The sequence below is a fragment of the Dermacentor andersoni genome, chromosome 1 (assembly GCF_023375885.2).
Source record: "Dermacentor andersoni chromosome 1, qqDerAnde1_hic_scaffold, whole genome shotgun sequence".
Lineage (NCBI taxonomy): Eukaryota > Metazoa > Arthropoda > Arachnida > Ixodida > Ixodidae > Dermacentor > Dermacentor andersoni.
Window position 1 is genome coordinate 130,154,418 of NC_092814.1, and position 26,293 is coordinate 130,180,710.

A 26,293-nucleotide genomic window follows, 5' to 3' on the forward strand; every position below is an offset into this window, starting at 1 on the left:
TCTGCATTGCTTGCGTTTCCTTTCTTGAAAACTCGGCGCTCGCTACTTTCCTGTCGAGAATGCTGCGTCACACTGATAACGCGCCATGCCGTTCGTGACTGGGAAGTACCGGGCTCGCAGCGTTAAAGAAAGGAAACGGGGGCAAGACAGATGACGATTGTCGTTGTGGGACAAATATACACCCCAAAGGGTGCAACTGTTTTTAGAGTGTGTAGGCAAAGTTACACCCTTTGGATTGCCCCTTCTGCCACACAACGATAATCGTCATCTGCCTTGATGCGTTTCCTTTCTTGAAAACGCCGCGCCCGCTACTTTCCTGTCGGGAATGCTATCCTGCTGATAAGGCGCATGCCGTTCGTTACTGGAAAGTACCGGGCACGCAGCGTTAAAGAAAGGAAACGCATCAAGTCAGATGACGATGGTTCAAACATCTCTTAGCGTGTGTAAATGTGCAAAGGAGTAATGAAAATGTATTTCACCCCTTGGTATTTTTAAAAATAATTTTGAGAAAACAAATAATAAACGTAATGTATATTCTTTTTCTAGGAAAGAACCTAACCGTTGATTCTGTTGCCCTTTATTGCGGAATAGACGAAACTTTTTGTTATTATGGCAACATTGAGCGAACAAACCCCCATGCGAGAAGCGGCGAGCGGCGTATCTTGACTGAGGAACCGGAGCGATTAATTTTTGGTGCCATTGAGGGAAAACATTGCGCGTCTTTGGAGAAGATAGCTGCGCTTCTAAGTTTAAACAGGTGAGAGCCGGTACAGGGTATGTGTGATGAGTTCAATGAACGTGTAGTTAGTGCAAACCAGTAAGGCAGAAACACGACGCGCTAAGCCTAACCACAACTATGCGCGCGGGACAAGTCTGTTTTAAAATGTGGTCGAAGACGTTACATTGAAGAGTTCTAGTTTATGACAGTACATTAGTAAATAACCTGGTAGTCATTGCAAGTGTTGTCAGCGTGGTTACAACATTTGCAGTGTTTATGAACTCCAGCGATGTCTTGTGTAGGCAGACGTACTTACAAATGCGCCTGCTAGTTTTCGTGCTACGTGAACAACCACTTGAGCAAAGTGCGACGTGTGTAAAACTTCATTCCGCGTATACGCTGCTTGATTGAGTTTGACTTTCGTGTACAGCAGTAGTGCGGCAAAAAGCCGTAATGCAGTAAATGCACTGCTATAGAGGATAGTGAAGCGAAACGAAGGAAAGCTTCTTGGGCCCGGTTTTTATTTATTTATATTTTTTTACAGTTTCGATTCCCAGAAAGTTATTGAGAAGGCGCTCTCGTAATCTACTAAATAGTGCCGGAGCGAAGGTGTGTTTCTCAAGCAGGGATTGGCTCAGGGTGGTTATGGAAGTGCAATGTTTACCTGCCCTCGGGAAAAATTGAAAGAGCTTCGTATCGGGGCCTAGTCAAAACCAATCTCATGTTGGAGGCCTATTAATTATTATAACGCTTTAGGTGGCGAAGAATGCATCATAGTTTTCTTCGCCACCAGGTGGTCTCGTGGCAAAATAAAATAAAAAATCAAATGTTTGCCGACATGTTAAGCTACATATCAAACCAACGTACTCTGTAAACGTTTGTTCATAGCAAATATTGCAGGCGAAGCTGTGCTTTCCCTGAATGTAAAGATTAAAGGTTTTGCCTACTAGATACTGCAAGTACACCTTGATTTGCACTGGTAAGCTCAGGCATGGTGTGACCTGTGTGGATTTTTTGGGTAGCAGATTTATATATTTGTTAAATGCATAAAAAAAAGGTTATGTTTTGAAGGTGAGTTATGACTTTGTGTACTACATAATGCAGGTTGATGTTGATTATGCCACAGGCATTTCGACCGAATTATTTTTGTTACATTGACTCAGTCACCAGAACAAGTTCCTCCATTTGCATTGCTTGGTACATATCCTATGCTAGAGCATTATGTTGTAGTAGATGATTAAGCAACTTTAAAACCTTCCTGCTGACAATTCTGTGATCCGATATTGCAGTGTTACCTTTTCTGACTTGACACTCATGCAAGCACATCATACAGATGGGAAGCCAGACAGCCCTTTGTTTCTAAATTTTATATGCTCATTTGCTAAATGAGTACTTTTAGCCAATAAGTTTGACGTATTTCACTTAATGCATTGGTCATGTGTATCACATTAACCAGAGAACTGGTGTCATGAAAATAGCAATGTAATATGCAGGGCCGGGATAACGTAACACTATTGCAATCCGTTTTATTCAAAATCTGCCATTAGCCATCCATGTTAGGTCAAAATGGCTCGCGTCCACCGTATGGGTAGGGCAGCCACTATATGAGCGGGAGCCGAGCCATTTTGACCTATCACAGAGGGCTAATGACGGCTTTGGAATAAAAAGAGATTGGAATAGTTATCCTGTCGCAGATATTAAAATAAGTAAGGCACATGGACTGGTTGCAACATTAAATTTATAGTTAACATAGTTAACCATTAGAAAGATTTTGCTTGCACAAAGCAGCCACATTTGTTTTGTAGCGATTTTGTCATGTTAAATTTGAAAACTAGGCTCAAGAAATAATTTTTCTCTTAAGAAATGTAGGGAGCATTGCTATACCGATTGCTTTTGGCCTTGGGTAACTAAACATTGGTTAGAGCATTGCACGCATAATGCGAAGACGTGGGATCGTTCCCCTCCTACAGCAAGTTGTGTTTTCCTCCACTTTCAGTGCCATTAATTTATCATTTCTTTAATTAATTAGTAAGCACAGGTAATTTACCCTATGTTTTCCTTGGTGTCTTGTTTGTTGGCTTCTCATGATATAAACATTCTTCTGTGATAGTTCCACAATCTTTTCACATAGAGAGAGCAAACAAGAATAGATGAAGCAGCGTGGTAAAATGCAAAGGGTCCAAACAAGACGGGCACCCTTCCTGTTTACATAACTCCATATTTTTTGTGCTGCCCAGTCTATACTTAAAGAATTAACCAACTAGCCCAAACCAAAGTTTCATAGCGAACAAGAGAAGCCTCAGTCCAGAGCTGAGGCTTCCCCTGTTTACTCATTGATTACTCATTGAGTTTACCCATTGAGTATCCATCTTTTTGTGACCTGTAGTGCTTTGCATTAACTTGTAACTTAGCATTTGACCTGTAATGCTGAAGTGCTTTGCATTAAACGGACACTAAAGCAAAACATTACATCAGTTTAGACTGATAAAGAATTCTTTGGAAACTCTGCCGACATTAATTTTGAAATGTTAGGTTGATTATTAAAAGGGAAAATGAAGGTCAGTTTCAGTTCTTGGATTTTGCACCGAGACCCTGATGCCGGTGTGTGTGTGACGTCATGGATTTCAAAGTATTTTCATGTATTTGGGCCGTCTTGGCTGAGTAACAGTACCGAAACTTGTGTTCAATCTTTGGAACATAGTTTAGTCTAACGTTACAGCTAAAGAATTGACTGGGCCTTAGAAGAAGGCATCAAAATCTGTGGCATCATGGCGAGCTGGTGCAGGAACTACAAGGAGGTGTCACCACCAGTCTTTCATTTTTGGCCTTTTTCTGGCTTGCCAAGCGGCTTCTCGTGGTAAGAGTGGTGTTTTTGGTATTGTGGAAGAGTAATCTGCAAATACAGAAGAAATCATTTTTCTCTTTAGTGTCCCTTAAGTAACTGTTTCACTCTGCATTTGATCCTCCTCTTATCCTAAATTTTTACCATGTTTTTCTTTCTTTTTTTCTTGTATTCTTTGTTCATTTGTTCAGTTTGTCGTTTGTGCTGTGCATGTTAATGTTTCCATTTCTCTAGTCTTTTCCATGAGCTAGGCACATGTGGCTGCTGTCATTGTAATGCTGTATTACCTTACGTACTGTCGTGAACAGTACTAACATGCTTTTCTTACCTCCTTACCTTTGTGCTGGCAGCACCGCTATTGACCTTTTTTATCTCCATCACTTCATGTTTTAGTGCTGCAGTGTATTGAAGGAAACAATTTTGCCACTTGTTCTGCGTATGCACTGTTTGAGCAGTTACAATTGTAGAGCAGTATCAAGTACAGGTAGCCTGTTGTTTTGGTATATAGTTGGTGCTGCTGTCAGCAAATGTGGCAAAAAAAGTAGCCTTTGTTCACTGATTTGTGTGCTGTGACATAGTAGCCTCATCCTAATGACAGTATGCTTTTGTACAGTGAATCTTTTGAATGCGTGATTCTGTGTTTGGTTATATAGTCACAGCAGTCTTCCACACGGGTTGATGATTGCCTCTCACAGATGTTGTCAAATGTTCTGTTTTCATCGCCACTGATGTATGCTTTGAATCCATCCTTTCTTGAACCATTTTCATCTATTTGTCTAATTCGTTCTAGCCATATTCGGGCCACTGTAATGTCTTGCTCCCAAGGACGCTGCGAACATTACACACGGCTTGGATTCTGGTTTGCTCTTTATCTGCATTTTTTTTTTTGCTTATTGACTTTCTCTCCCTTCAATTCCTTTATTTTGTTGGAACGTGGCTATATTTACACTTTATTTAACACCAATGTCACACGGGTAATAGCTATTGATTCAACAGCCTCAAGGTTCTTGAAACTTTCATAGGGCTTCAGGGAGGGTGTTGCCATGCGGCAAAGCCTGTGACTATTGTTTCTATTTGTCACGTTATTAGCCTAAGGGTGGCAGCACCATTGCTTCAGTAGTCTGGATTGGATGCTACCATGAATGGAAATGTGCACAGTGATGCTTCTCTGTGCACAATTTGGGCCATTTGCTTTGTAATGAAGTACACTGATTGCAAGGAACTGGCAGTAAACTGCCCTTCAGCATCACAGTATTATCTAAAAAGTGCAGAATAATTCTACTTGAGAGAAGTGTAGACACATGTAGGAGCCTTCTGGGACATAGTTTAGGATAACAAACCAGATTAAGCATTGTTGAATATAAGTATTCTGTGTAGCCTTGTGACTGTAGACAGGTGTGGCGATATATTGTAGACATTTGTTGGCTTAGCATATTCTGACATGGCAAATATAAAGGGTACTTTTGGCTCATTAAATAATAATTTCCCGCTGCTGTCTTGTTTGCATTCTAAGCAACATTTGGATTGCTTTTGTTATGCTTGAGATTTGCTTTCATCATTCCAACTGCCTTCACACTTGCTTCCACATTATTTTTATGTCATTTGCTTCACTTACGATGTGTTTCACACTGCCCCTTGTTCCACCACTGCACTTGTACTTGACATTGCAATCAGCATCCAGCATGTGCGTAAACCTCGCGGTGCATAAAGGTTGTATGAATGGTGGCATTACATGAGTGCATTTCTTTTGGCTAAGTATCGGAGTCGAGAGGGCCCAGTTTCATTGTGACAGATGTGTGTTTATTTTTAAATTTATAATTACATCAGTGGTAATGTTCTCAGTTCCAGGCACACGTAAATGCTTCTCATGTATTGGCTCGTGAAGTGGCATCTGTGAAAGGAAAAATTCTGCTACTGAGTGTGAGGTCGTCGGTTTGATTCCTGGCTGCAGTGGCCACATTTTGATGGTGGTCACTAACTTCTGCAGCATCAGAACGTGCAAAATACTTGAACAGAAGCGTGTGCCAGCAGTGTATGCCATGATGTGGTCCTCTTGCTATAGGAAGGTGAAGTGTCATTGTGGTTATAGAATTGTGTTGTGCATTAATATCTTCTGTTCAAGGTTTATGGCCAAGAAAAGCTTCACTGAAAACACGTAAAAGTAATTTTGGCAGTTTGAATAGGCTTTATTGTCCTTTTCAGGCTGACAAGACCTGGTGGCAGCAGCAATGTCATTCTGCTGCGCATTGAGCAATGAGACGCCAGAGCAACCGGTGGTGTCCCCAGCGTCTGGAAATGTGTTCGAACGCCGTCTCATTGCAAAGTATGTCCGGGAACATGGCACAGACCCTATCAATGGCCAGCCACTGACAGAAGATATGCTTATTGATCTGAAGGTTGCTCCAATAGCCAAGCCACGGCCACCCTCTGCTACGAGTGTGCCTGCCTTGCTAAAGGCTTTGCAGGATGAGTGGGATGCTGTGATGTTGCACAGTTTTTCCTTGCGGCAGCAATTGCAGACAGCACGCCAGGAGCTTTCACACACACTGTACCAGCATGATGCTGCCTGCCGTGTCATCGCCCGTCTCACTAAGGAAGTGACAGCTGCCCGAGAGGCCTTGGCCACACTCAAACCCCAAGCTGCAGGTGGTGGTGCTGCTGCAGGAGCTGCCGTGGAAGCTGTGGCTATGGAGACGACTGAGGAGGCTGGTGGCATGACTGCCGAGGTGGTGCGCCGTCTGCAAGAGAAGGCTGCTTTGCTCACAGCACAGCGAAAGAAACGTGGCAAGGCCATTCCTGAAGACTTAGCCAAGCCTGAAGAGCTTCGGGCCTACCAAACGTTGGGTTCACACCCAGGCCTGCATAGTGCTGGCCTGCCGGGCATCCTAGCCTTAGATGTGAGCCCAACTGACCGTATCCTCACAGGTGGCAGTGACCGAAATGCAGCTGTCTTCAATAAGGACACTGAACAAGTGGTAGCTGTCCTGAAAGGTCACACAAAGAAGGTAAGCTAGTTTGCACATAGTGTTGCTTATTGTTTCTTATCCTTGCAAGCTGCTGCTTTGCCTGGAAGATATTAGGTGCATTAATTTCATAAGACAGTGTGTGCTGCTTCTGATGACTTCTGCATTTCTTGGAAGAAAAGGTTGTTTGATAATGTGCACTACTGACAGAGATTTAGTATTTGTTCACCAATAGTGACTGCAGGATCAAAGTGCTGTGCAAAACAACCTAGAACATTCTACCGCTAAACTTTGAGAGGCACAAAATGCAGGAGCAGGGCAAAAATTTTCTAGTGTCTAAGTTGTGTAGTTCTATATTGTTTCATTGTGTGCATAGGTAGAGCCTGCACTTTTAAAGGTCTGCTTAGATTTCCTGCTACAAAATTAATCTTTTATAGTCCTGGTGTTCTGTGATGTTCTGTTAATTGTGGCAGTTGTTGAGGTGAGCTGTCAATTTTCACAGATGCACCAACAATATAGAGGTAGTATTCTCGAGCTCGAAGATATACCGTATTTACTTGCATAATGATCGCACTCGCGTAATGATCGCACCCCTGAATTTTGTCATCAAATTTGATTTTTTTCAATTTCCCGTGTAATGGCCGCACTCCAAACTTGCTGTAGCGATATGTCGTTTACCAAGCCTAGCTAATAATGATTGTGCTTACCATCTGCAGAATGCTACGCGAACGACTCTTCGAGACAAACCGAGCGGTCTGCATGCACCAAACGTTCTTGAGCAGATGCCCCATTTCATTCCTTTCATCACTTTCTGCACTTCCATGACAAAAAAAAGCTACAACCGAACTTGCCTTTATTATGTGTAGACTTTATAAGGGTTGTGGTCAACAACAACAAAAAAGGCGCCTTTCGATTCTTCTCGTCTACACTCGTGGGCTCGCAACAAATCGTGAGCGGCATTGATAGTGGCCACATTTACACTGATACGTTAGAAGTGTACCCTATTTATACGTCGATGCTTGTAACGCAGCTAAGATATTCGCACCCACCCTTAGCGGAGACGTGCCGTATTAGGATAGCAGTGAAGACAAATGCCGCAGTTTCTGCAGCATGTCCGCCATGTGTTTCTATGTCACTGGCAGCTAAGCGCGCCCATCTCTGTTTCTGTCCCCTCAAAGTGGACACGGCTACGTTATAATTATTGTCACGAACTTGCCGATATTAACAATATTATTCATTACTGATACGGAAGAAACTGTTTTAATGCACGTAATGTACTAACGAGAAGAAAAGAAATCGCGTTCGGCTTGCTCTGCCAGCTGCCATTTTTGTTTTGGTGTCCCGCACTACACACAGCGGCAGCTGCCTATTTGTTGACCTGTTGTCATCTCGTAGCAAACGTGGGATGAAAAAAAAAAGTTTTTTCTTTCCGCAGGAAATTTAACCCGCGTAGTTTAACCCTGAATTTACATCAATTTTTTTTACAGAAAAGTGCGATCATTATGCGAGTAAATATGGTAATCACATTCGCTAGACTGCGTGACCTGGCAAGAAAAGAAAAGATGCCTTCAAGAAAAGATTGTTCACTGAGCGTGTTCCTTCCCTTCCACATAATACTCGTCATTGGTAGCCACGGATAGATGTGCGAGGTACTCGCCGTTATACGTAACCTGAACATGCCTTAATTGCCTTTTTTGCTTCTGTGGGGGGTGCTAGAGATTCCTGGGTTGGCTGCCTTGAATGTGCTAGCTGGATGCATCTTCCTTTCAAAGCATTCAATGCTTGTTCTGTAAAGCTTGTGTCTGTTAAAGGGCCCCTGACCAGGGTTGAGCATCGCAAACAAAACAAGCGCACCGCGTATCACATGGTGGCCGTTGTGTTAGCAAAGCATGGAACTGCTATGTGGTGCTAAAGCGGTCAAAATTTCAAACAGAAGGCTGTGCACCCTTCCTCTACGAAGTCGCACTTCAAGCAAGATAGTCAAGCTCACATGCACAAACGCCTCTACGCATGATGCACTGCTTGCCACATCACCGACCATGCCATATGACTTTGGTTGGTCATCCAATGTGGAGCATTCAACGTTGGCACTGGAAACGCGCTTTGCAGCAAAGCAAAGGAACATAAAAAAAATAAAAATAAAAAAAGAGGTAGTGCCCGTCATTGCAACGTGTCGCTATCCCTTGGCTCCGGTATGGGAGAAGGCGGGGAAGCAATGCTGCTTGTGGGACTCTAGTTGAGGCAAAGGTGGAGAGTGTCTCCGTTGACACTTACACTCGCCTCCTGGCGGGATGGTACCAGGACAGCTCAATTTCTTTTGTCTCCTCCAATAGTGAATCAATTTGAAAAATTATTTTCATAATAAGCTTCCTAAATGTTGCCACATAGCTTTTTATGTAGCCAAAATTTGCAGTGGGGCCTGGTGAGAGGGGCCCATTCTGGTCTAGTCTGATGGTGCCTGTACATATTTTTTGTACAAAGGTCACTTCTTACCCTCAGAATAGTTAGTGGCTTCTAATCTACTACCAAAGCGAAACAGTTTAGTAAAAGCTGCTTACACTGCTTCAGCTCGCCTAACATTAACCTCTCCTACACTTCTCTCTCCTTGATACCATACCATGCTAAGTCGTACAAACCACTGTCTGCTAGTCCCCACACTTACTGGGCGTTTGAACTGCCTAGCTTCTAGCGATACCACTAGCAGTTGTCTAGGCCACCACTTGGTAGTGGCCGACGAATTAAACAGCAGCTCGAATGTATAGTACAATGCATTCTCTTTTCCAACATAAAAGAAACAGCTTATTAGAAACGGCATGCTTCAGACATCCATGTGATCACCATTAATGGCAAGTCTTCTTATATGGGAAAGCTCAAACTGGTGCACCTATCTACACAGCTTTAGCCAGTCATAAGAGCAAGTCCTGTGCAGAGTGCATAAGTTTTTGTGCCAGTGTTCCCTAGATTACTGGTAAGCATGGTTCCATTCTCATGGGTTGGTGCTCTTTGGTCATTTCTGGCACTTGTGTCATTAAACACCACAAATCAATCTATTCTCATGGGTGAAAAACAATTGTGTGATGCTTACAAGTCATTGATGTATATTGAATTTTTGCAAAGGCAACAGCAAAGTCATCAACTGCGCTGACAAAGAAAAGTAGGAAAATGTGATTTGCTGTGTGCTTTTTTGTTTGACACTCCATGTGCAGTTATTGCCATAGTATGGGGTGTGCCAGCTACCACATGCCCCTTCCCACTGTGCAGGGTAGCATACCGAAACTATGGTTAACCTTCATGCCTCTTTCTATACGTCCTTTCTCCCACTCTTTAAAGGGACACTAAAGAGAAAAATGATTTCTTTTGTATCAATAAATTGCCTCTCTACTATGCCAAAAACACCGCTCTTACCACGATAAAACACTTGGTAAGCCAGAAAAAGCCCAAGAACGAAAGATGGGTGGCGACGCCCCCTTGAAGTTCCCGCAGCTGGTCGCTGTGACGTCATGGATTTTGATGGCATCTTCTACGGCCTACTTAATTCTATAGCGGTACAGATTGACTACATTGTGTTCTAAAGGAACCAAGCATTCAACATGGCAAGTTTTGGGAACCTTTACTTAGCCAGCGCGACCCAAACGCGAAAACATACTTTGGAAGCCCTGACGTCACACTGACGTACCGGCGTTGGCGTTTAGGCGCGAATTTCAAATACTCATACTTCGACCTTAATTTTCTCGTCTAACAACCTATTATTTTGAAATGACTGCCTGCAGTGTTCTCAAACGATGCTTTGTTAGACTAAACTGATTTGTTGTTTCGCTTTAGTGTCCCTTTAAAATAGAAAGAAAACTGAGCGTAGTATGTGGGCAGAAACTATTGCATGTTGTTAGCAGCCATTTGAAGATAGGACCAATATTCATTCTCCATGATCAAATATTTATAATTACCCTTTATAACTTGTGTTCACTGTATCATTATTAGACCTTTAGAGTATATTTGAAACTTCAGTTTTAGTTCATGGTGTATTACAGTCTGTGTAGTTTTTTTTTTTTCTCCACTGCTTTTGAAATAATGGCCATGAAATTTCAAAATGCTGATGCAACTCTGTTTTTGTGCCACAGTAGTCCTGCTCTTAAACATGCCATGAATGGATCTGAATGCCATGAATGTCATCTGAAGAAGCCTGCTTACCAGATGCCTCATATTGACCGAAAACAGAAGTGCTCGTTACACATGCTGTACCGCAGGAGTCTTAAACACAGATGGCACAAAGTGCTGAACACATGTGCACACACACAAAGTTGGCAGCTGGTATTTTGGGAAGGGAATAGGCATCACTAATTTGTTTTGGTTGCATGCTAGTGCCACTTTTGCCCCTCTCGTTTGCCATTACATTTGCTGTGCTATCTGTGCTCCAGGACTTGTCAGGGGACAAGCTTGCCATGTCATGGCTGAAGCATGGCTAAATGCTTTCGGGGTTAAAGAGGCTCTGTAATAATTTTTCTGCATACCTTAGAAACACATTAGAATAAGTGCAATGCGTTTCAATAAGTATACTGCCAAGTAACATTTTGCAAAGATCAATAACAATAGACGAAAAGAGCACAAGAGTAGTTTACGTTCCCCATCCCCCCTAACAGTGTGTTTTCACTTAGCTGGGGTGGCACCTGTAGTAATGCTTTGCCTATTTCTCTTTTCTTTTCCTTTACATGATTACGTCACATATGGTAACCCTTCGTGATTGGTGTTTGACAAAGACACCCGAGAGTTGTAGTGGAGTGGTGACAGGACAAGTGGGATGCATTAACTGCCACTTTCCTATTTGCTAGAAGATTAGAGAGATGTGCTTAAGTAATTCATGGTCATGAGCAATTGTCCAGTGGCTGGCATCTATGGGCTCTCTCTCTGCCTATGTCATCGACAGTGGCAAAAGAGAACGGGCTTTTAATACTACAGGAGAGAGGGCAATCTATTGTAAGAGATTGTGGGTTCCCTGTTGCAAGCAGTGGAATAATATTCGGCTCGCACTTTCATGGCAGCAGATCAAGTTTTTTTAATTTTCCATTAAAAAATGAGTTTTCATGGCCCTCTCAGAAAATTTGATGCCTTATAATAAGGCACCTCTTGTCAAGGTTATTTGCCAGTGCAAATGAATTTTCCAAGTTATTGAGAGTTAGTAATAAGCTTATGATCTACTTACTTACTAGTCCAGCATTAATGTCAGTCATGTTTCACCTTGTCAAAAAATGAATAAGCAGTGGTATAAAACTAATCTGCATTCAGATATTTCATTCATATTTGAAAATGTTTGCCTACATTTTTTTTTTATCATTTGCATGTACCAGACAGGCATGCATGCTCTGTACAAGAGTGCAGTGATAACTGCTGGGCTATGATTCCAAGTATAACTTGTAACATAATTTGAGGTTTTGGATACACATATGTGCATTAGGCCCAAGACAATGTTATCTGTTTAGTGGAATGCACTATTGAGAGGCAGTACGTATCATGCAAGCTCTTCTTTCTTTTTCATTTATTTTGTGCAGGTGACATCAGTGGTATTCCACCCAGATGAAGACACAGCAGTGACAGCATCACCAGACACCACAGTGCGTGTCTGGCACATCCCGTCTGCACAGACAACTCAGATTATTCGTGCTCACGAGGGACCAGTAACTGGGCTTAGCTTGCACGCAACCGGTGACTACCTGCTGTCAACGTCAACTGACCAGCATTGGGCTTTCTCTGACCTTCACACTGGCCGTGTGCTGGCTCGTGTGCTTGACAATTGTGGCCTAACAGCAGCCGAGTTCCATCCTGATGGTCTAATTTTAGGCACAGGCACATCAGATGCCTTAGTCAAGATTTGGGATTTGAAAGAGCGCACTAATGTCGCAAACTTCCCAGGTCACTCAGGCTCCATCACAGCACTGGCATTTTCAGAAAACGGATATTACCTGGCCACAGCAGCAGGGGATGCTGCTGTAAAGCTGTGGGATTTGCGTAAGCTGAAGAACTTTAGAACTATTGTCCTGGAAGACGGCTATGAAGTGCGGGATTTGTACTTCGACCAGAGTGGTACCTACCTGGCAGTGGCAGGAACAGATGTCCGTCTCTACCTTTGCAAACAGTGGGACACACTGAAGGTATTTTCAGACCACACAGCTTTGGCAACAGGTGTGCGATTCACTCACCGTGCCCGCAACGTGGCCTCGGTCTCCATGGATCGTACCCTCAAGATTTACGGGTTATCATAGGAAGCACAGGGCTGACACCCTGCCAGTCATTTTTTTCCCAGACAAGCAGCATTTGCCATCCAAGTCCAGAAGACTTCATCCCTTTACATTTTATTCTAATAAAGTTACTTCTAAAGCATCAGGCCTTTGTAACTGTTAGTGATAGTTAGCCCATCTCATTTATAGTTGCAGTTTTGAAAAATGATGCATCCAGCAAAGTCTTTTGTCTGCGTTGTTGGTTGCCCTTGCAACAGAATTTCTAGCTATGCTGGCATGGCTTTTGTGTAATAATTTGTTACTTGTAAAAGCAGCGGAAGAATTCTATACTGACCTGTACAGTACCCAGAGGACTCGGGAGTACTCTATTCAAAACAATGAACAGTTTACAGAAACTCTTATAACTAGAGATGAGGTCAGAAGGGCCTTGCAAGGCATGAAACGGGGAAAAGCGGCAGGAGAGGATGGAATAAGCCAATTTAATCAAAGATGGAGGAGACATAATGCTAGAAAAACTGGCGGCTCTCTATACGAAGTGTCTATCGACTGCAAGGATCCCAGAAAACTGGAAGAATGCAAACATTATACTAATTCACAAAAAGGAAGACGGTAAAGAACTGAAAAATTATAGGCCCATTAGCTTACTCCCAGTATTATATAAAATATTTACCAAAACAATCTCCAATAGAATAAGAGCAACACTAGACTTTAGTCAACCAAGGGAACAGGCAAGCTTCAGGAAAGGATACTGTACAATGGATCACAGCCATGTCATTAATCAGGTTATCGAGAAATCCAATGAGTACAATAAGCCTCTCTATATGGCTTTCATAGACTACGAAAAAGCATTTGATTCAGTAGAGATACCAGCAGCCATAGAGGCATTGTGTAATCAAGGAGTACAGACCGCTTACGTAAATACCTTGGAAAATATCTACAGAGATTCCACAGCCACCTTAATTCTACACAAGTAGGAAGGTACCTATAAAGAGTCAGACAAGGAGACACAATCTCTCCAATGCTATTCACTGCGTGCTTGGAAGAAGTATTCAAGCTATTAAACTGGGAAGGTTTAGGAGTAAGGATCGACGGCGAATACCTCGGCAACCTTCGGTTTGCCAATGACACTGTTCTATTCAGCAACACTGCAGACGAGTTACAACAAATGATTGAGAACCTTAACAGAGAGAGTGTAAGAGTGGGGCTGAAGATTAATATGCAAAAGACAAATATAATGATAAATAACCTGGCAAGGGAACAAGAGTTCAAGATTGCAAGACAGCCTCTAGAGTCTGTGAAGGAGTATGTTTACCTAGGTCAACTAATCACAGGGAACCCTGACCATGAGAAGGAAATTCACAGAAGAATAAAAATGGGTTGGATTGCCTACGGCAAACATCGTGAGCTCCTGACTGGTATTGAAAAGGTAAATATACAATCGGTGCATTTTACTGGTGCTGACATATGGGGCAGAGACTTGGAGACTGACAAAGAAGCTTGAGAACAAGTTACGGACCGTGCAAAGAGCGATAAAACGAAGAATGCTAGGCATAACGTTAAGAGACAGAAAGAGTGGTTTGGATTAGAGAGCAAACGGGTATAGACAATATTATAATAGACATCAAGAGAAAAAAATGGCGCTGGACGGGTCATGTAATACGCAGATTAGATAACCGTTGGACCATTAGGGTGACAGAAAGGTTACCAAGAGAAGGGAAGCGCAGTAGAGGACGGCAGAATTCGCTGGTGCTAGTTGGAATTGGTTGGCACAGGACGGGGGTAATTGGAGATCGTTGTGAGGGGCCTTCGTCTGCAGTGGACATAAATAGGCTGATGAGGATGATGATGATGGACACCCTGGATAATGGTCTTAGTAGCAGCAAGGAAGTCATTCACAAGGCTTAGTTGGACTGCCACCTGTAGTGAAGTCTATTGTAATCTCACATGGTTTTCAAATGAGTAGATGCAAACATGTGAAACTGTGCATGTAACTGTTACTACTGGAGATTGTTTCCCTCTAAATGTACATGCTGTGCTTTCAAACCATATGGAAGTCGGGAGTGTGTTAATGCCCACAAGTTTTCTACTGAACACTCAATGGGCATTGACTTGCATTCAAAGGGAAAATTGTTTCCTGTCTTACATACTGGACCAAGAGCAGCACACAGCTCGAAAACAATGTGCTGAGAATGTTCAACAGTACTCAAATGCATAATCAAAAGTTGCAGACAAAAGCACAACTCGTTATCAACCTTTGATAGTGCATTATTGTTGCTGGGCTGGTTGGTTAATACAGTGCAAAAAATACAAGTAAGGAAACAACTGAACAGGAAGAACAAAGAGAAACACAAAGCGGGGCCTGCTATAGAAGGAATATAACATACTAATACAACTTGCTGTGTTAGTTCGTTCATGCTTCTTTCAGTGGAAAAGGTTGGACAGGAAAGAATATCTTTTCTATTCTTTCCTATCTGGTCATTTCCTTACTTGTTTTTGCATCTTTTCTGCTGCAAGAACTTTGATAGTGCATTTGAGTGGCTGTTGAAAGTTCTCATTGCAATGCACGCAACGTTAGCAGTCCAATAATGCTTTCGTGAAATTTGATAGGGCTGTCATGACTGGCAGTCTTGTGCTCCGATTACACCTAGCCCATGTTGACCAAGACACACATCTGGCCATAAAACTCTTCTGACCTGAAAACGTCTGACCTGGTTCAGCTTTGTATACTCGTGTGGCATCCTATGTAACCTATCAATCTCAACTTCACCCCTTTTCTCTACTTGTTTTCCTTTTGCTGCAGAGCAGTGTTCTTTTAATGTTTATAACTCGTTGATTCCTGGAAGCATAGGCACCAGCTACAGGAGGGCTCCGGAGTCCGAGCCCCCTCTGGAGTTTTCCCGGAGGGGGCATAGCACCCCCCCCCCCCCCCCCCCACACCGAAATGTCGTTACCAGGGTTTTGTCACCATATAATTTGAGGTTATATTTGACTTCTCTCGACCTTTTCACTTAAAATTTTATTGTGGCTAATAGCTTACTGCATCATTGCTGACGCAGACGTGCACGGCTTTTAATTCATACTTTCGCTGTCTTTCTGCAAATCCTGACAATAGGAAGACAAGTGCGTTAGAAGCACTAGCAGCGGCTGCCTCATCCGTATTTTCTCACTTCAACATTGTTTTAAGTTTCCACTGTAAACATTATGCACATATACAATATATTTAAATATACACACAAGACAAAGTTTATTACAGACGAACCCACTTACAACAATATTCAAGTGCCACGAACATTCCTTTGTTATAACCGATAATTATTGTAACCGGATTGCATGAAAAAATCAAAATGGGGGATGGTAGAGCTGACATGAGAAAACTATATAGGCAGGGAGGCCAGTGCCCCTCCTCACCACCTTCCTCCGCCCAGCTGCTGATTGTGTTCACTTGTTTAACTGCTTCCTGGGTGCTCCGATCGCATGCGACAAGCCGCGGCTGTCGACGTTAAAGAATAACACTGATATAACAACTGCAAGGAGGGGTCATGGGTGGCAAGTGATATGCGAGCACCACCGAAGCATTACTTTGGTAGCTCCAAAAGGGGCCTTTTAAGAATTGCGAGAAGGCTGCCGTGGCAGCCTGTCAGCTTGAGAAATCCAGAAGAAACTCTGAGGAGAGATCGGCACAAGTATCTCGCCATGTACTCAATGGCTTGCACGAGAAAAGCCTATGTCCGTCAGCCGTGCATACTTTAGGCGAAGCTTGCCGACATCCTTCTTCAAGGCATCCAAGTGCTCCACTTAGTGCAGCAGAAAGTTCCTCGTGAAAACGAAGCCCCGGAGGGGCTGAATCATGCCGGGCCTCCTGTGAGGACAACGTTGAGGCAGCCTGCCCTAGCACTTCATCGCTGCCGTCGTCGCCATCGCTATCCGATGTAAGCACGTTCATGACGGATCGTCTCATCAGTTAGAAGCACTTAGTTTCGAAATCTATAGCCGTGCACTTTCTTTTCACCGGCAACGGCGTACATTGCTGATGATTAGCAGGCGGATCAGCCTTCTTCCGTTTCGGCGGTGAGTCAAGCGAAGTTGAGAAACCGCGTGGCCAGGAACGACTTCGACACATCCAACAAAAACTAACGCAAGTGATTAAGCTGTTCGCAGAACTGCACTGAATGAGGAGCCAGCGAGCAACATGCGAGCAACCTGCTTGCAGTGCATTTGGCGCGGTCCATTTGCGTTTCGGAGGGTGGGACGGTGTAGATCTATGGGCGCAGCCCATTCATGTTCGGAGGGGTGGAAATGCGACAGGAGAGAGCTGCGCGAGGATGGCTGGAAAATGAGCGTGCGGCGGCTATTGGAGCAGCGCCCATCGTACAACGGCTCGAATTACTCGTTTTCTTTTCTTTTCGAGCATTTCGGTTTTCACTACCTTTCGGCTCGGGACACCCAGCAGCCAGACTTCATCGTTATAACCGATAATGCGGCGTCGGGGCATTGTAGTAAGTGGGTTATTTCACCATGGAAAACATACAAAACTAGACAGTGCCGGTAGCTTCTCATTGTTATAACCAATATATTTTTAAAACCGGTATCATTATAAGTGGGTTTGACTGTATATTTTTGAAAGAGAAGGAAGTAGCCAATTAAAAATTATTTTTAAACGTATGAATAGCCTGTGCCTAGAAAATTAATATGTTGCTGTATTTTCGGCTCACTTCAAAATTGCTTTGTGTGCTCTTTTGACCCTGAAAAAGAACCTGCAGACTTCAGTGACCCCTTCGGCAGAGCCTTTTATCAATGGCGTGTGAATGACGTGTCTCAGTATTGCTTCTCCTTCCAGTAAGCAATGCTAACGACTAATGAAAAAAAGAGAACTCTTCTAATAATTTACAACATCTATTAGGGATGGAACAATCATCACTTGCACGCAGAGGTCATAAATATATACAGGGTGTCCCAATTAACTATTATGCATGCAGATTTAAAAAAACAGCAATTGGGTTACTTGAAGAAAACCTAGTGCATATTTTTTCCTGTACAGTGAAGTAGCTGCCAGTAATTTTTTCGTTACTGAGATTTAATTAGGTAATTGTAATTATTGAACTCAAGACATACTATCATAATTATTAAAGTGTCGATAATGCATTTGTAGGGACAGCCAAGAGACATCTCATTGCAGTATTTTCAGCGATATATTAACTTTTTCTGACTGATAAATAAACCCCACAAAATATTAAAAATATCATGTGACTGCACTCCCATCCGCATCATAAAGCAGCGCCCTCGAACAAGCTCCCTCACAAAAGCCGTTCAGTCACCGGACTTCTTGAGCAACATCATATGCACAGATGAAGCCAATTTTTGCAGAAACGCCCAGGTAAATTTGCATAATGCGCACTACTGGAGTGACTCCAATCCACACTGGTTAAAGTGCACCCTGCACCAGTGCCAGTGGTCATTCAATGTGTGGTGCGGAATTTACGTCGGTGCTTTGATTGGTCCCACCTTTTTCGATCACACACTGACTGGACAGCGCTATGTGGACGAAATCCTTGAAGGAGTGGTTGATGAGTTTCTCAGTGAAGTCCCATTGTCGCTTGCACGTCTGTGGTATCAGCAAGGTGGGGCACCAGCACACAGCAGCAGCGGAGCACGAAACTGGCTGGATGCGACTTTTCATATGCAATAGATTGGAAGGCATGAGCCTGTAAATTGACCGGCAAATCACCTGACCTTTCTCTACAATCTTTCTTTGGGGTTATGTGACAGATCGTGTTTACTTGATGGAAACGACGATGTCAGATGAGCTCAAGGCAAGGATAACGGATGTCTGTAGTAGAATTCCAGCATGGGTCATCAAGAAAGCCATCGAGGATGTGATAAAGCAGAGTCAGTACTGCGTAGCTGCAGATGGAGGCCTATTTGAACAACTCCTCTAGGCGGCAGCTGCTGTTCAACGGTGCTTACGAATGCACAGATAATAAGGGTTCACTGAAATCTGATGTTCTTTTTTTTTTTTTTTTGTGCCGACGTACCTAGTGCCAATTTGGCTCATTTAGAAGTAGCACATTTACTTTCTTGAACGTTGCCTTCTTGGCTTCACCTTTTCTCTACATGTGGGTCACCCCCGGTCTGTTTATTTCGGTTTTATTTTTTGCCACGTACCTGTTTTTGCAGCATGTATACACTCTCATGAAAAATAAAACCATCACTTTAATTTGGCTTTGGTCAAGCAAGTTTCAGGTGCGAAATATAGCTGCTTGCACACTCTTTCAATGAAGTATGAGCAGAGCCAGGATTTTTAAGCATTTTACGCCTGTTCTTTTGCTTTTCGCATTTCGTGCATGGTAGGAGCGGTGCTGCGGTCGTGTTGTCAAGGGGCTTTTGTTACCAATGTATCAATCGGCCTTGAGAGACTGATAATAAGTGTGACATAGAAATGAGAGGAAGGAATAGCTGCGAAACCTGCTGCTGGTGCTCCTTCCTTACCATTATCAAGGTGATCCGCTGTCTCTTCGGGCTTGCGACAGGCAAAGCAGTTTCTTTCAATCAGCTCATTTGAGGGCGCTGCTTCATGATGCGGGTGGGAGCACAGTCACATACCTTCCATTTTTCATGGGGTTCCTTTGCCGGTCGGAAAATATTGTACGCAATTAGTACGTCGCTGAAAACACCGCAGTTAGATGTCATTTGGACGTTCTTACAAATGCCTCATTGACACTTTGATAGTTACAACAGCATTTCTCAAGTTCGAAAATTAATTACAATTACGTAATTACATATTTCAGTAATGAAAAATTATTCGCAGCTACTCCACTGCACTCGAAGCACTATGCACTAGGTTTTCTTTGAGTAACGCAACTGTTCTTTTTAATTGTGGTGCATAATAATTGGGACACCTTGTATACATCCGAAATGAGGCCTGGCCGGATTCACTCAAAATCAATCAACAGCAGTCATGCGCTTATGCTCGGACTCAAAGGTAAAAAAAGGGAGAGATGCTGCAGTTTCATGGAAATGCGAAGCAGTATTAGTGATAGCTAAGTATAAAACAATTTCACGAAGGAAGATTACACCACAAAGAGACACTAGCTTCTTCGTGGTGCGAGAGGACTCGGGCTGTGAAATTTAACTGTCCCCTACTATGGGGTCTTGTATATACTCGTATAAGGCGTTCACTTCAGTGAACAATTCTTCGAGGTCACACGAAGTTTCTTCAAGTGCAACTGCTATTAAAAGTTATATATTATGCAAATTAACTTTTTAATTAATTACTTTACATCACATATTTCAATCTACGAATTATAGCCGCTGAGTTCGCACGGTATATCCACTGGGAACGTATTCTCTGGACAGTACCAGTTTGAGATATTAATTTTCATAGTGTCCGTCGAAATGCCTTGGTGTTCCAGTTAATTTTGTGCTTCAGTGCATAAAACAGCGGTTTCTTAAAAAAAAGGTAACTGGAACCCCATTGAATTTTTAGTCCACTTTCATTGCCATTAACTTATCATTTCTTTAATTCAGTTAGTAAGTACAAGTAATTTACCCTGTGTTGTCCTTGGTGTCTTTATTGGCTTCTTATGATTATATATATATATATATATATATATATATATATATATATATATATATATATATATATATATATATATATATATATATATATATATATATATATATATATATATATATATATATATATATATATATATATATATAATATGTGGTTCAGAATGCTGCCTCCCCCTCCCCCCCGGAAAAATTTCCAGCTGTGCCTGGAAGTATTTTGTAAATTTTTGGGTTAATATACAATGGGTGCCATTGTAAAAGCATAACTAGATTAACTTATATTCAGAGCTGCCAGAACTTCACATGTTACAGTTGACTTATGTAATTCTATGTTGTGTGCCTCGTCAGTTAATGCGGCTGTGTTTGCCAACTCTCTTCTGAGTAAGAGCTTGTACCTTAGGAAATCGACGGTGGCAGCTTGATTATAAGCTTTACTGGCTGTATTAAATGGGGGTAGATGGATGTTTTCTGGTAATGTGGAGGTTACACCAGCTGACGGTTTAAGCAAAAAGTGTCATAATTTTCTGGACTGCAAAGTGGAATGAAAATGGCATGTGAGGTTGTAAAGGCATTGTAGAAGAATGCAGACTGCTAGATAGTGTGCAGGTATTTGCTGTATTGTTTGGAGTTGATGCATAGTTTCATCTTGTAGATTTTGGCTCATGTGGTGGGACCTGCATTGCCTGCTTTCTCTGAAAACTGGTTGCATTTAGCTGGCACAAGTTTATGTGAACAAAATATTGTTAGCTGTCGTGCCAAATTACGAAGGGGCTTTTCATGCATATGAGGGCTAAAATGACTTTGCAAAAGCATTTGCTGCTACAGGTGGGGCGCCCTTTATAAATAACTACAGTTGTGTGCCGTTTACCTTTTGACACACAAATCTGGGAGGCAGTTCTTCAGCATGCGAAGCTGGAAGTGCGGGAAACTTTGCTTTTGAACAATGCGCAAAAGGTCCGAAAGGACACCCACTTTGGATTTATTGTTGACAAAACTGGTAAGTAGTGCCCGAAAATTGGTTTTAAACCAAACTCTCTGAAAAATGCCACCTCTAAGCAAAATTTAGTGGAAATCAACCAGTGGTTTACCTGGAAGTGCCATACGCCTAGCATTCCTATGTGTGCAACACAGTAGGTCTACTATTTGATTTGAACCTCTAGGGTCCCCAGATGGGACCTTACATGAGGGGTGGGCGCATGAATGGCGGATAACAGTGATTGTTGCAAAGAATTATGAAGAGTATATAGCTTCTTCAATGGCATTCTCGAAATCAGCAGGATCAGGGATAAGAGCTTGGCTGCAGGGAAGGAATTAGAATAGCAAAATAATAGCACATATTGGCTATTCACAGCCTTAAGCTGCACTGGCTTGTAAAGGCAACAGTTTAAATGTGATGGCTCATTATTCAACAAACAAAATGAACCTTGTTTTAGCCTTGTTTTTTGTCACAAATTTATTGTCATTGCTTTCTCTCTGTAACCAAATTAACTGCATTACTTAAAGGTCACATTCAATGACAGCTATAAATCACTTCATCCAAGGTTTTTCTCTTGCAGTGAGAAAGGCAGAATGTCATATGAACAGTGATAGCCTACACAGAACTTCAAATGCGACCTCCGAGTGAAGACAGGTTCTCTGAAAAAAAATAAATTCATATACTTGGAACAACAAAAATGGAGAAAGATGCAGACTATGTTGACTATATGTATACACACTACCCTGTGACAGCACTGCGAGTGACACAGCTGTCTTGACAGTCACATGGGTTAGTGCAGTGCAGAAACCATTCAGTAAAAACAGAATAAAGGCAAACTGACGGTTATGGTATCTTACTTAAAGAATCTTTAAAAAAAATTATGCTCATTTAACCAAAACAATACACGCAAAAGTAATTAAAATTCGGTGGGATTTGCGGATAGGCTTTTTACATTTCACACAGGAACATTGAAATTGCAAATTTCATTTAGCGAATGTGTAAAAGTTATATATATATATATATATATATATATATATATATATATATATTGCGCTCCAAAAAGCATGCAGTGCCCGTCAGATTTGTGAACCGCTTTAAATCTTCAATTTTCATGAAATGTTGCACATGTATGCTTATAAGCTGTTGATGATCTTCTTACACTCTCTTGTGGCTTCTCTTGAAATAGCATCATAATCTTCTGCACTTGTTTGCTGCCTGCGGTTGGTGTTATTTGCATTGCCTTCATGTGTACTAGTGGAGTGGACACACTTCCATGAGCTAAATGTGGGGCAATTGCAGTTCTTTTCCTCATTTTGGAAGCTCAAGGAATGGCACTGAGGCAAATTTCATGCGATATTTTTGTGGTCTCCCTTATTTTTCGTCTGTGGTCGCAGCCTGCAAGTGTTATTTACACGATCATGTCTAATTAGAGTATATAGTGATCACAACCGCATGTAGAGTCGGTAACGGAATTACATAGCTCCCATCGTAGCCTTAAAGCCAGTACCATTTTCAAGTTGGAAATAGGCAAAAGGAAAAAAATTGTGCAGATCTCACGCACTGTGAGGATCAATGTAAGCGAAGCTTTCTGTGCTGGTTGCTTTGATTGACGATAATTAGCAGTGATGTTGATGGCAAAAGATTAATTTCTTCAACATTTAGTCTAACACAGAGAGTGGTGAGTTGATGTTAAACGTTACTTTGCGTGCACCACTGCTGTTTGTCTGCATAGTACACATGCAGAACACACAGGGAGTGGTGTTTGCTTGAGGCATTGTTGTGCGCCATATTTCATAACCTCTGAGAGGGTTGAGCATGGTCATTGCTTCACATAGCACATCGCATCGTGGCAGAAGTATTAAACTTGAATTGGATTATGGGGCTGTACGTGCCAAAATCAAAATCGGATTATGAGGCATTCCGTAGTGGCAGACTCCGGATTAATTTTGACACCATGGTGTGTTTTTAGGTGTCACAAAATGTAAGTGCACGTGTGTTTTCTATTTTGCCCTTATCGAAATGTGGCTACCGTGGTCGGGATCAAATTTGCGACCTCGAGCAATGCCATAGCCGCACAGCTACCGCGGTGGGCGCAGAAGTTTTGATCTGTCATGCGACCACTTATGTAGTATAGCCTGGACCCTGCGGTGTACTTTAATTAATACGGCTCTGCTTCTGCATGCCCTGCATAAGTTGTCCGCTTGACATATTTTCATGGTGTTTATACCCCCCCCCCCCCTTGTATGGGAACTGCCTTTTCTCCGCCCTCCTTTCTATAGTTCTGTCTCCGTCCCCTCTGGACTCGCACGTTAGTAGAAAGGTAAGCGCTGCAGTTTTAGAAATCCTTTGAGGGGGGGGGGTTATGGACAATTACAGCTGTCAGGAGGCTAATATGTGGCGATGCCCAGGGAGCTACAGAGGGCAGTGCACATTCGACCTGGTGGGGTCCATACGAGTTTCTCGCATCGCCTTTCCTCTCTGTCTCGCTCCTGTCATGCAAACACACGCTCTGAACGATACATAGGCGTATCTACTGGGGAGGGGGCAAGGGGAGCGCTTGTCCCCGTGTCAAAAGTGGGGGGGAGTGGGACAAAGTATGTCCTTTGACCCCCCCCTACACACACATTTGAAAGCGCGCACTGGCAATTTCGGCTACATGCTGGAAAGTCCATTAAAACTACAGCTAAAGCAAAATGTTATTTCTTAGTAGAGTGACCACATAAATAATGCTTTTTTTTACTACGCATATCGATTCCTACTTGGGCAACGACGATTGTCTTTTGTGCCATCTCTGGGCATCCTGTGTAGTGGACAACGTGTGAGATTCGCCATACACACTCACGTTGCGGATAATGTCGCCCTGGGCAGTTAAAGGGACCCTGAAACGATTTTGGCGATTTTCTACAAACGTACTGAGTCGTTAGAGTAGGTCCTTCTGATCATTAATTGACACATCTAAGTGCTCTGCGTAAAGCGTGTAATTTATTATAAGGTTTTAAAAATGCACATCGCTGTCGATCGCAGCGCACTGCTCGGCGGAATTTTAAGCCGCCCCTACCCATATGATGCAAATAACTCATATGACGTCACATGGGCGAGCTATCTGATTGGCTGACCAGGGCGCGTGGTCGATAATTTTTCCAACTTTATGGTGAACAAATGATGCTCGTAATAGTTGGAATGTTAGTTACTTTGTCTTTGTAAAAAGAAAATAACTTAAAGAGAATACACAAGAATAGTTTTTTAGTACACTTGAGCACTTCCGGCACACAGCAAGTGTCGTCTGCTTGTGTTACAACGTGCGCAGTCTTTGACGAGAGCTCCGCCGTCAGTGTCGATCAGTCTTTTCGTGAGCACGATGAATCACCCTTGTTGCGTTGTGGGCTGCAGACGTAGCGACTGGAAAGATGTGAAGTTGCGAAATCGTGTCCCTCTGCAAGGCAGCATACGAGCGAACTGGCTGCTGCGCATCGGACTGCGGCTATCCGATGGGCGCCAGGGTTTGCGCGCTTGTGGCCGTCACTTTACAGCGGAAGATTACTAACGCAATAGCGTTTCGCAAGTCCGGTATTAGGGCAAACACAAGCGCAAGGGGACAGGGTCTGGCCGCTTGACTGTGCCGGGATGAGCCATGAGATGAGCAGAAAGGTAAATGTGAATGGTCTGCACGGTGCAGCCACCTGGTGGCACAGAGCTCAACCATACACAGTAGCAGCAACGAAGTGCATTTTTCTTTGCTGCTGGTGTGTATTTTTCGCAGGAGTGTAATCATCAACACGTTGTTCTTATAAATGTTTAAAATGTTTTACACTTGGTTAGAGCAATATTAGCGCTTCGTTTGACTGGTTAAGCGCTGCGCCAACAAGTGTCTGGACCGTGCAGACCGATCAGGCTGCTCACGTACGTCTACTCTGAAGTTCCTTCATCAGCTTGAGTTTATGCCTCCAGTCATTTGCCGAAATGACCAGCTTGCCTGTGGTTACCGGAATACCGGCCACCTTCGGCGCTACGACAGAATGCTCGCAACGCACGCTGCTTCGATGGTTCTCGGTCGAAGGCCAAGCGGCCAGCGGAGAGGTCTCGCGCGGGAGGAGGCGTGCTCCAACAACCGGAAGTGGACGATGTGACGTTGCATCGTGACGCAGGACCAGTGAAGGCGGAGCTTAGCGCCGCTCGCTCGGCGAGCGAGTTGAGGAGGAAAGGCATGGCTAGGGAGGAGGGCAACTTCTAATTGCTTGTAACTCTATTAATACGTAACGCTTCACTTAAATTGTGGTGCGAATGTTCTACTTAAGCTGTACCCTATGCGCCTACAAAATTTGTCCGAACCGTTTCAGGGGCCCTTTAACAAGCTGTCAGCTTGCGCAACATCATGTCCAGTTTATTGGGGACTGCTATATCCGTATTCTAAAACACAATTAGCTTGTTACATTTAATCTGCGGGTGAGGAGGATGTGCAGATAAAGTATTAAAATCAACCAAGCTCATCGACTGGTATGCCTTAAGGCCTGAAATCGTTGGATTATCACTTGACTGGAACTATTTAATCTCTTTCCGTTGCAGTCTTTTAGTATCTTATCACAACCAGAAATCTAATCATACCTCTTACAGGTATAACTGTCAAATTTCACTGTGTAATCACGACTTATATCATAGATATGCTCGCGAAAATGACCTTGGTCGAACTCGCAGAGCCATTTCAATACCAATATAACACCGACTTGAATGATTGCTAAATACATATATGTGTCACTTCTGACTGACGATTTCATTTTCAGGCTGCTTATAAATAAGAGCTATACACTATTACTTGTTTCCCAGCAGGCGCAAACATAGCAGATATTTTGTACGTATTTTGAAAATACGAGGGCCACTTTTTGGTGATGTGTATCAAAAATTGGCACTGTGTAAGTTGCTTATGTTTAACTCACTGGTCGCTTTATACCAATTTCTATGCGTTGTTTCGCCCGGTATCCTTGGTAAAATATGCGGAAC

The 26,293-nt window shown here is 42.9% G+C and overlaps 1 protein-coding gene across 1 annotated transcript; it reads left to right on the forward strand.

Annotated features, from left to right (window-relative positions):
* Window positions 1–614: 614 nt before the first annotated feature.
* On the forward strand, window positions 615–12,898 carry Prp19 (pre-mRNA processing factor 19). The gene is made up of 3 exons (XM_050193880.3): window positions 615–757; window positions 5,763–6,565; window positions 12,067–12,898. The coding sequence occupies exons 2-3, from the start codon at window positions 5,789–5,791 to the stop codon at window positions 12,775–12,777; spliced, it is 1,488 nt and encodes a 495-aa protein (XP_050049837.1). The 5' UTR covers window positions 615–757; window positions 5,763–5,788; the 3' UTR covers window positions 12,778–12,898.
* Window positions 12,899–26,293: the final 13,395 nt, after the last annotated feature.

What these genes read in the sequence shown, in the direction of transcription:
- Prp19 (XM_050193880.3), top strand. Translation starts at nt 5,789, where the DNA reads ATGTCATTCTGCTGCGCATTGAGCAATGAGACGCCAGAGCAACCGGTG. An exon ending in TGAAAGGTCACACAAAGAAG is followed by an intron (nt 6,566 to 12,066) that starts GTAAGCTAGTTT and finishes TATTTTGTGCAG; the next exon opens with GTGACATCAGTGGTATTCCA.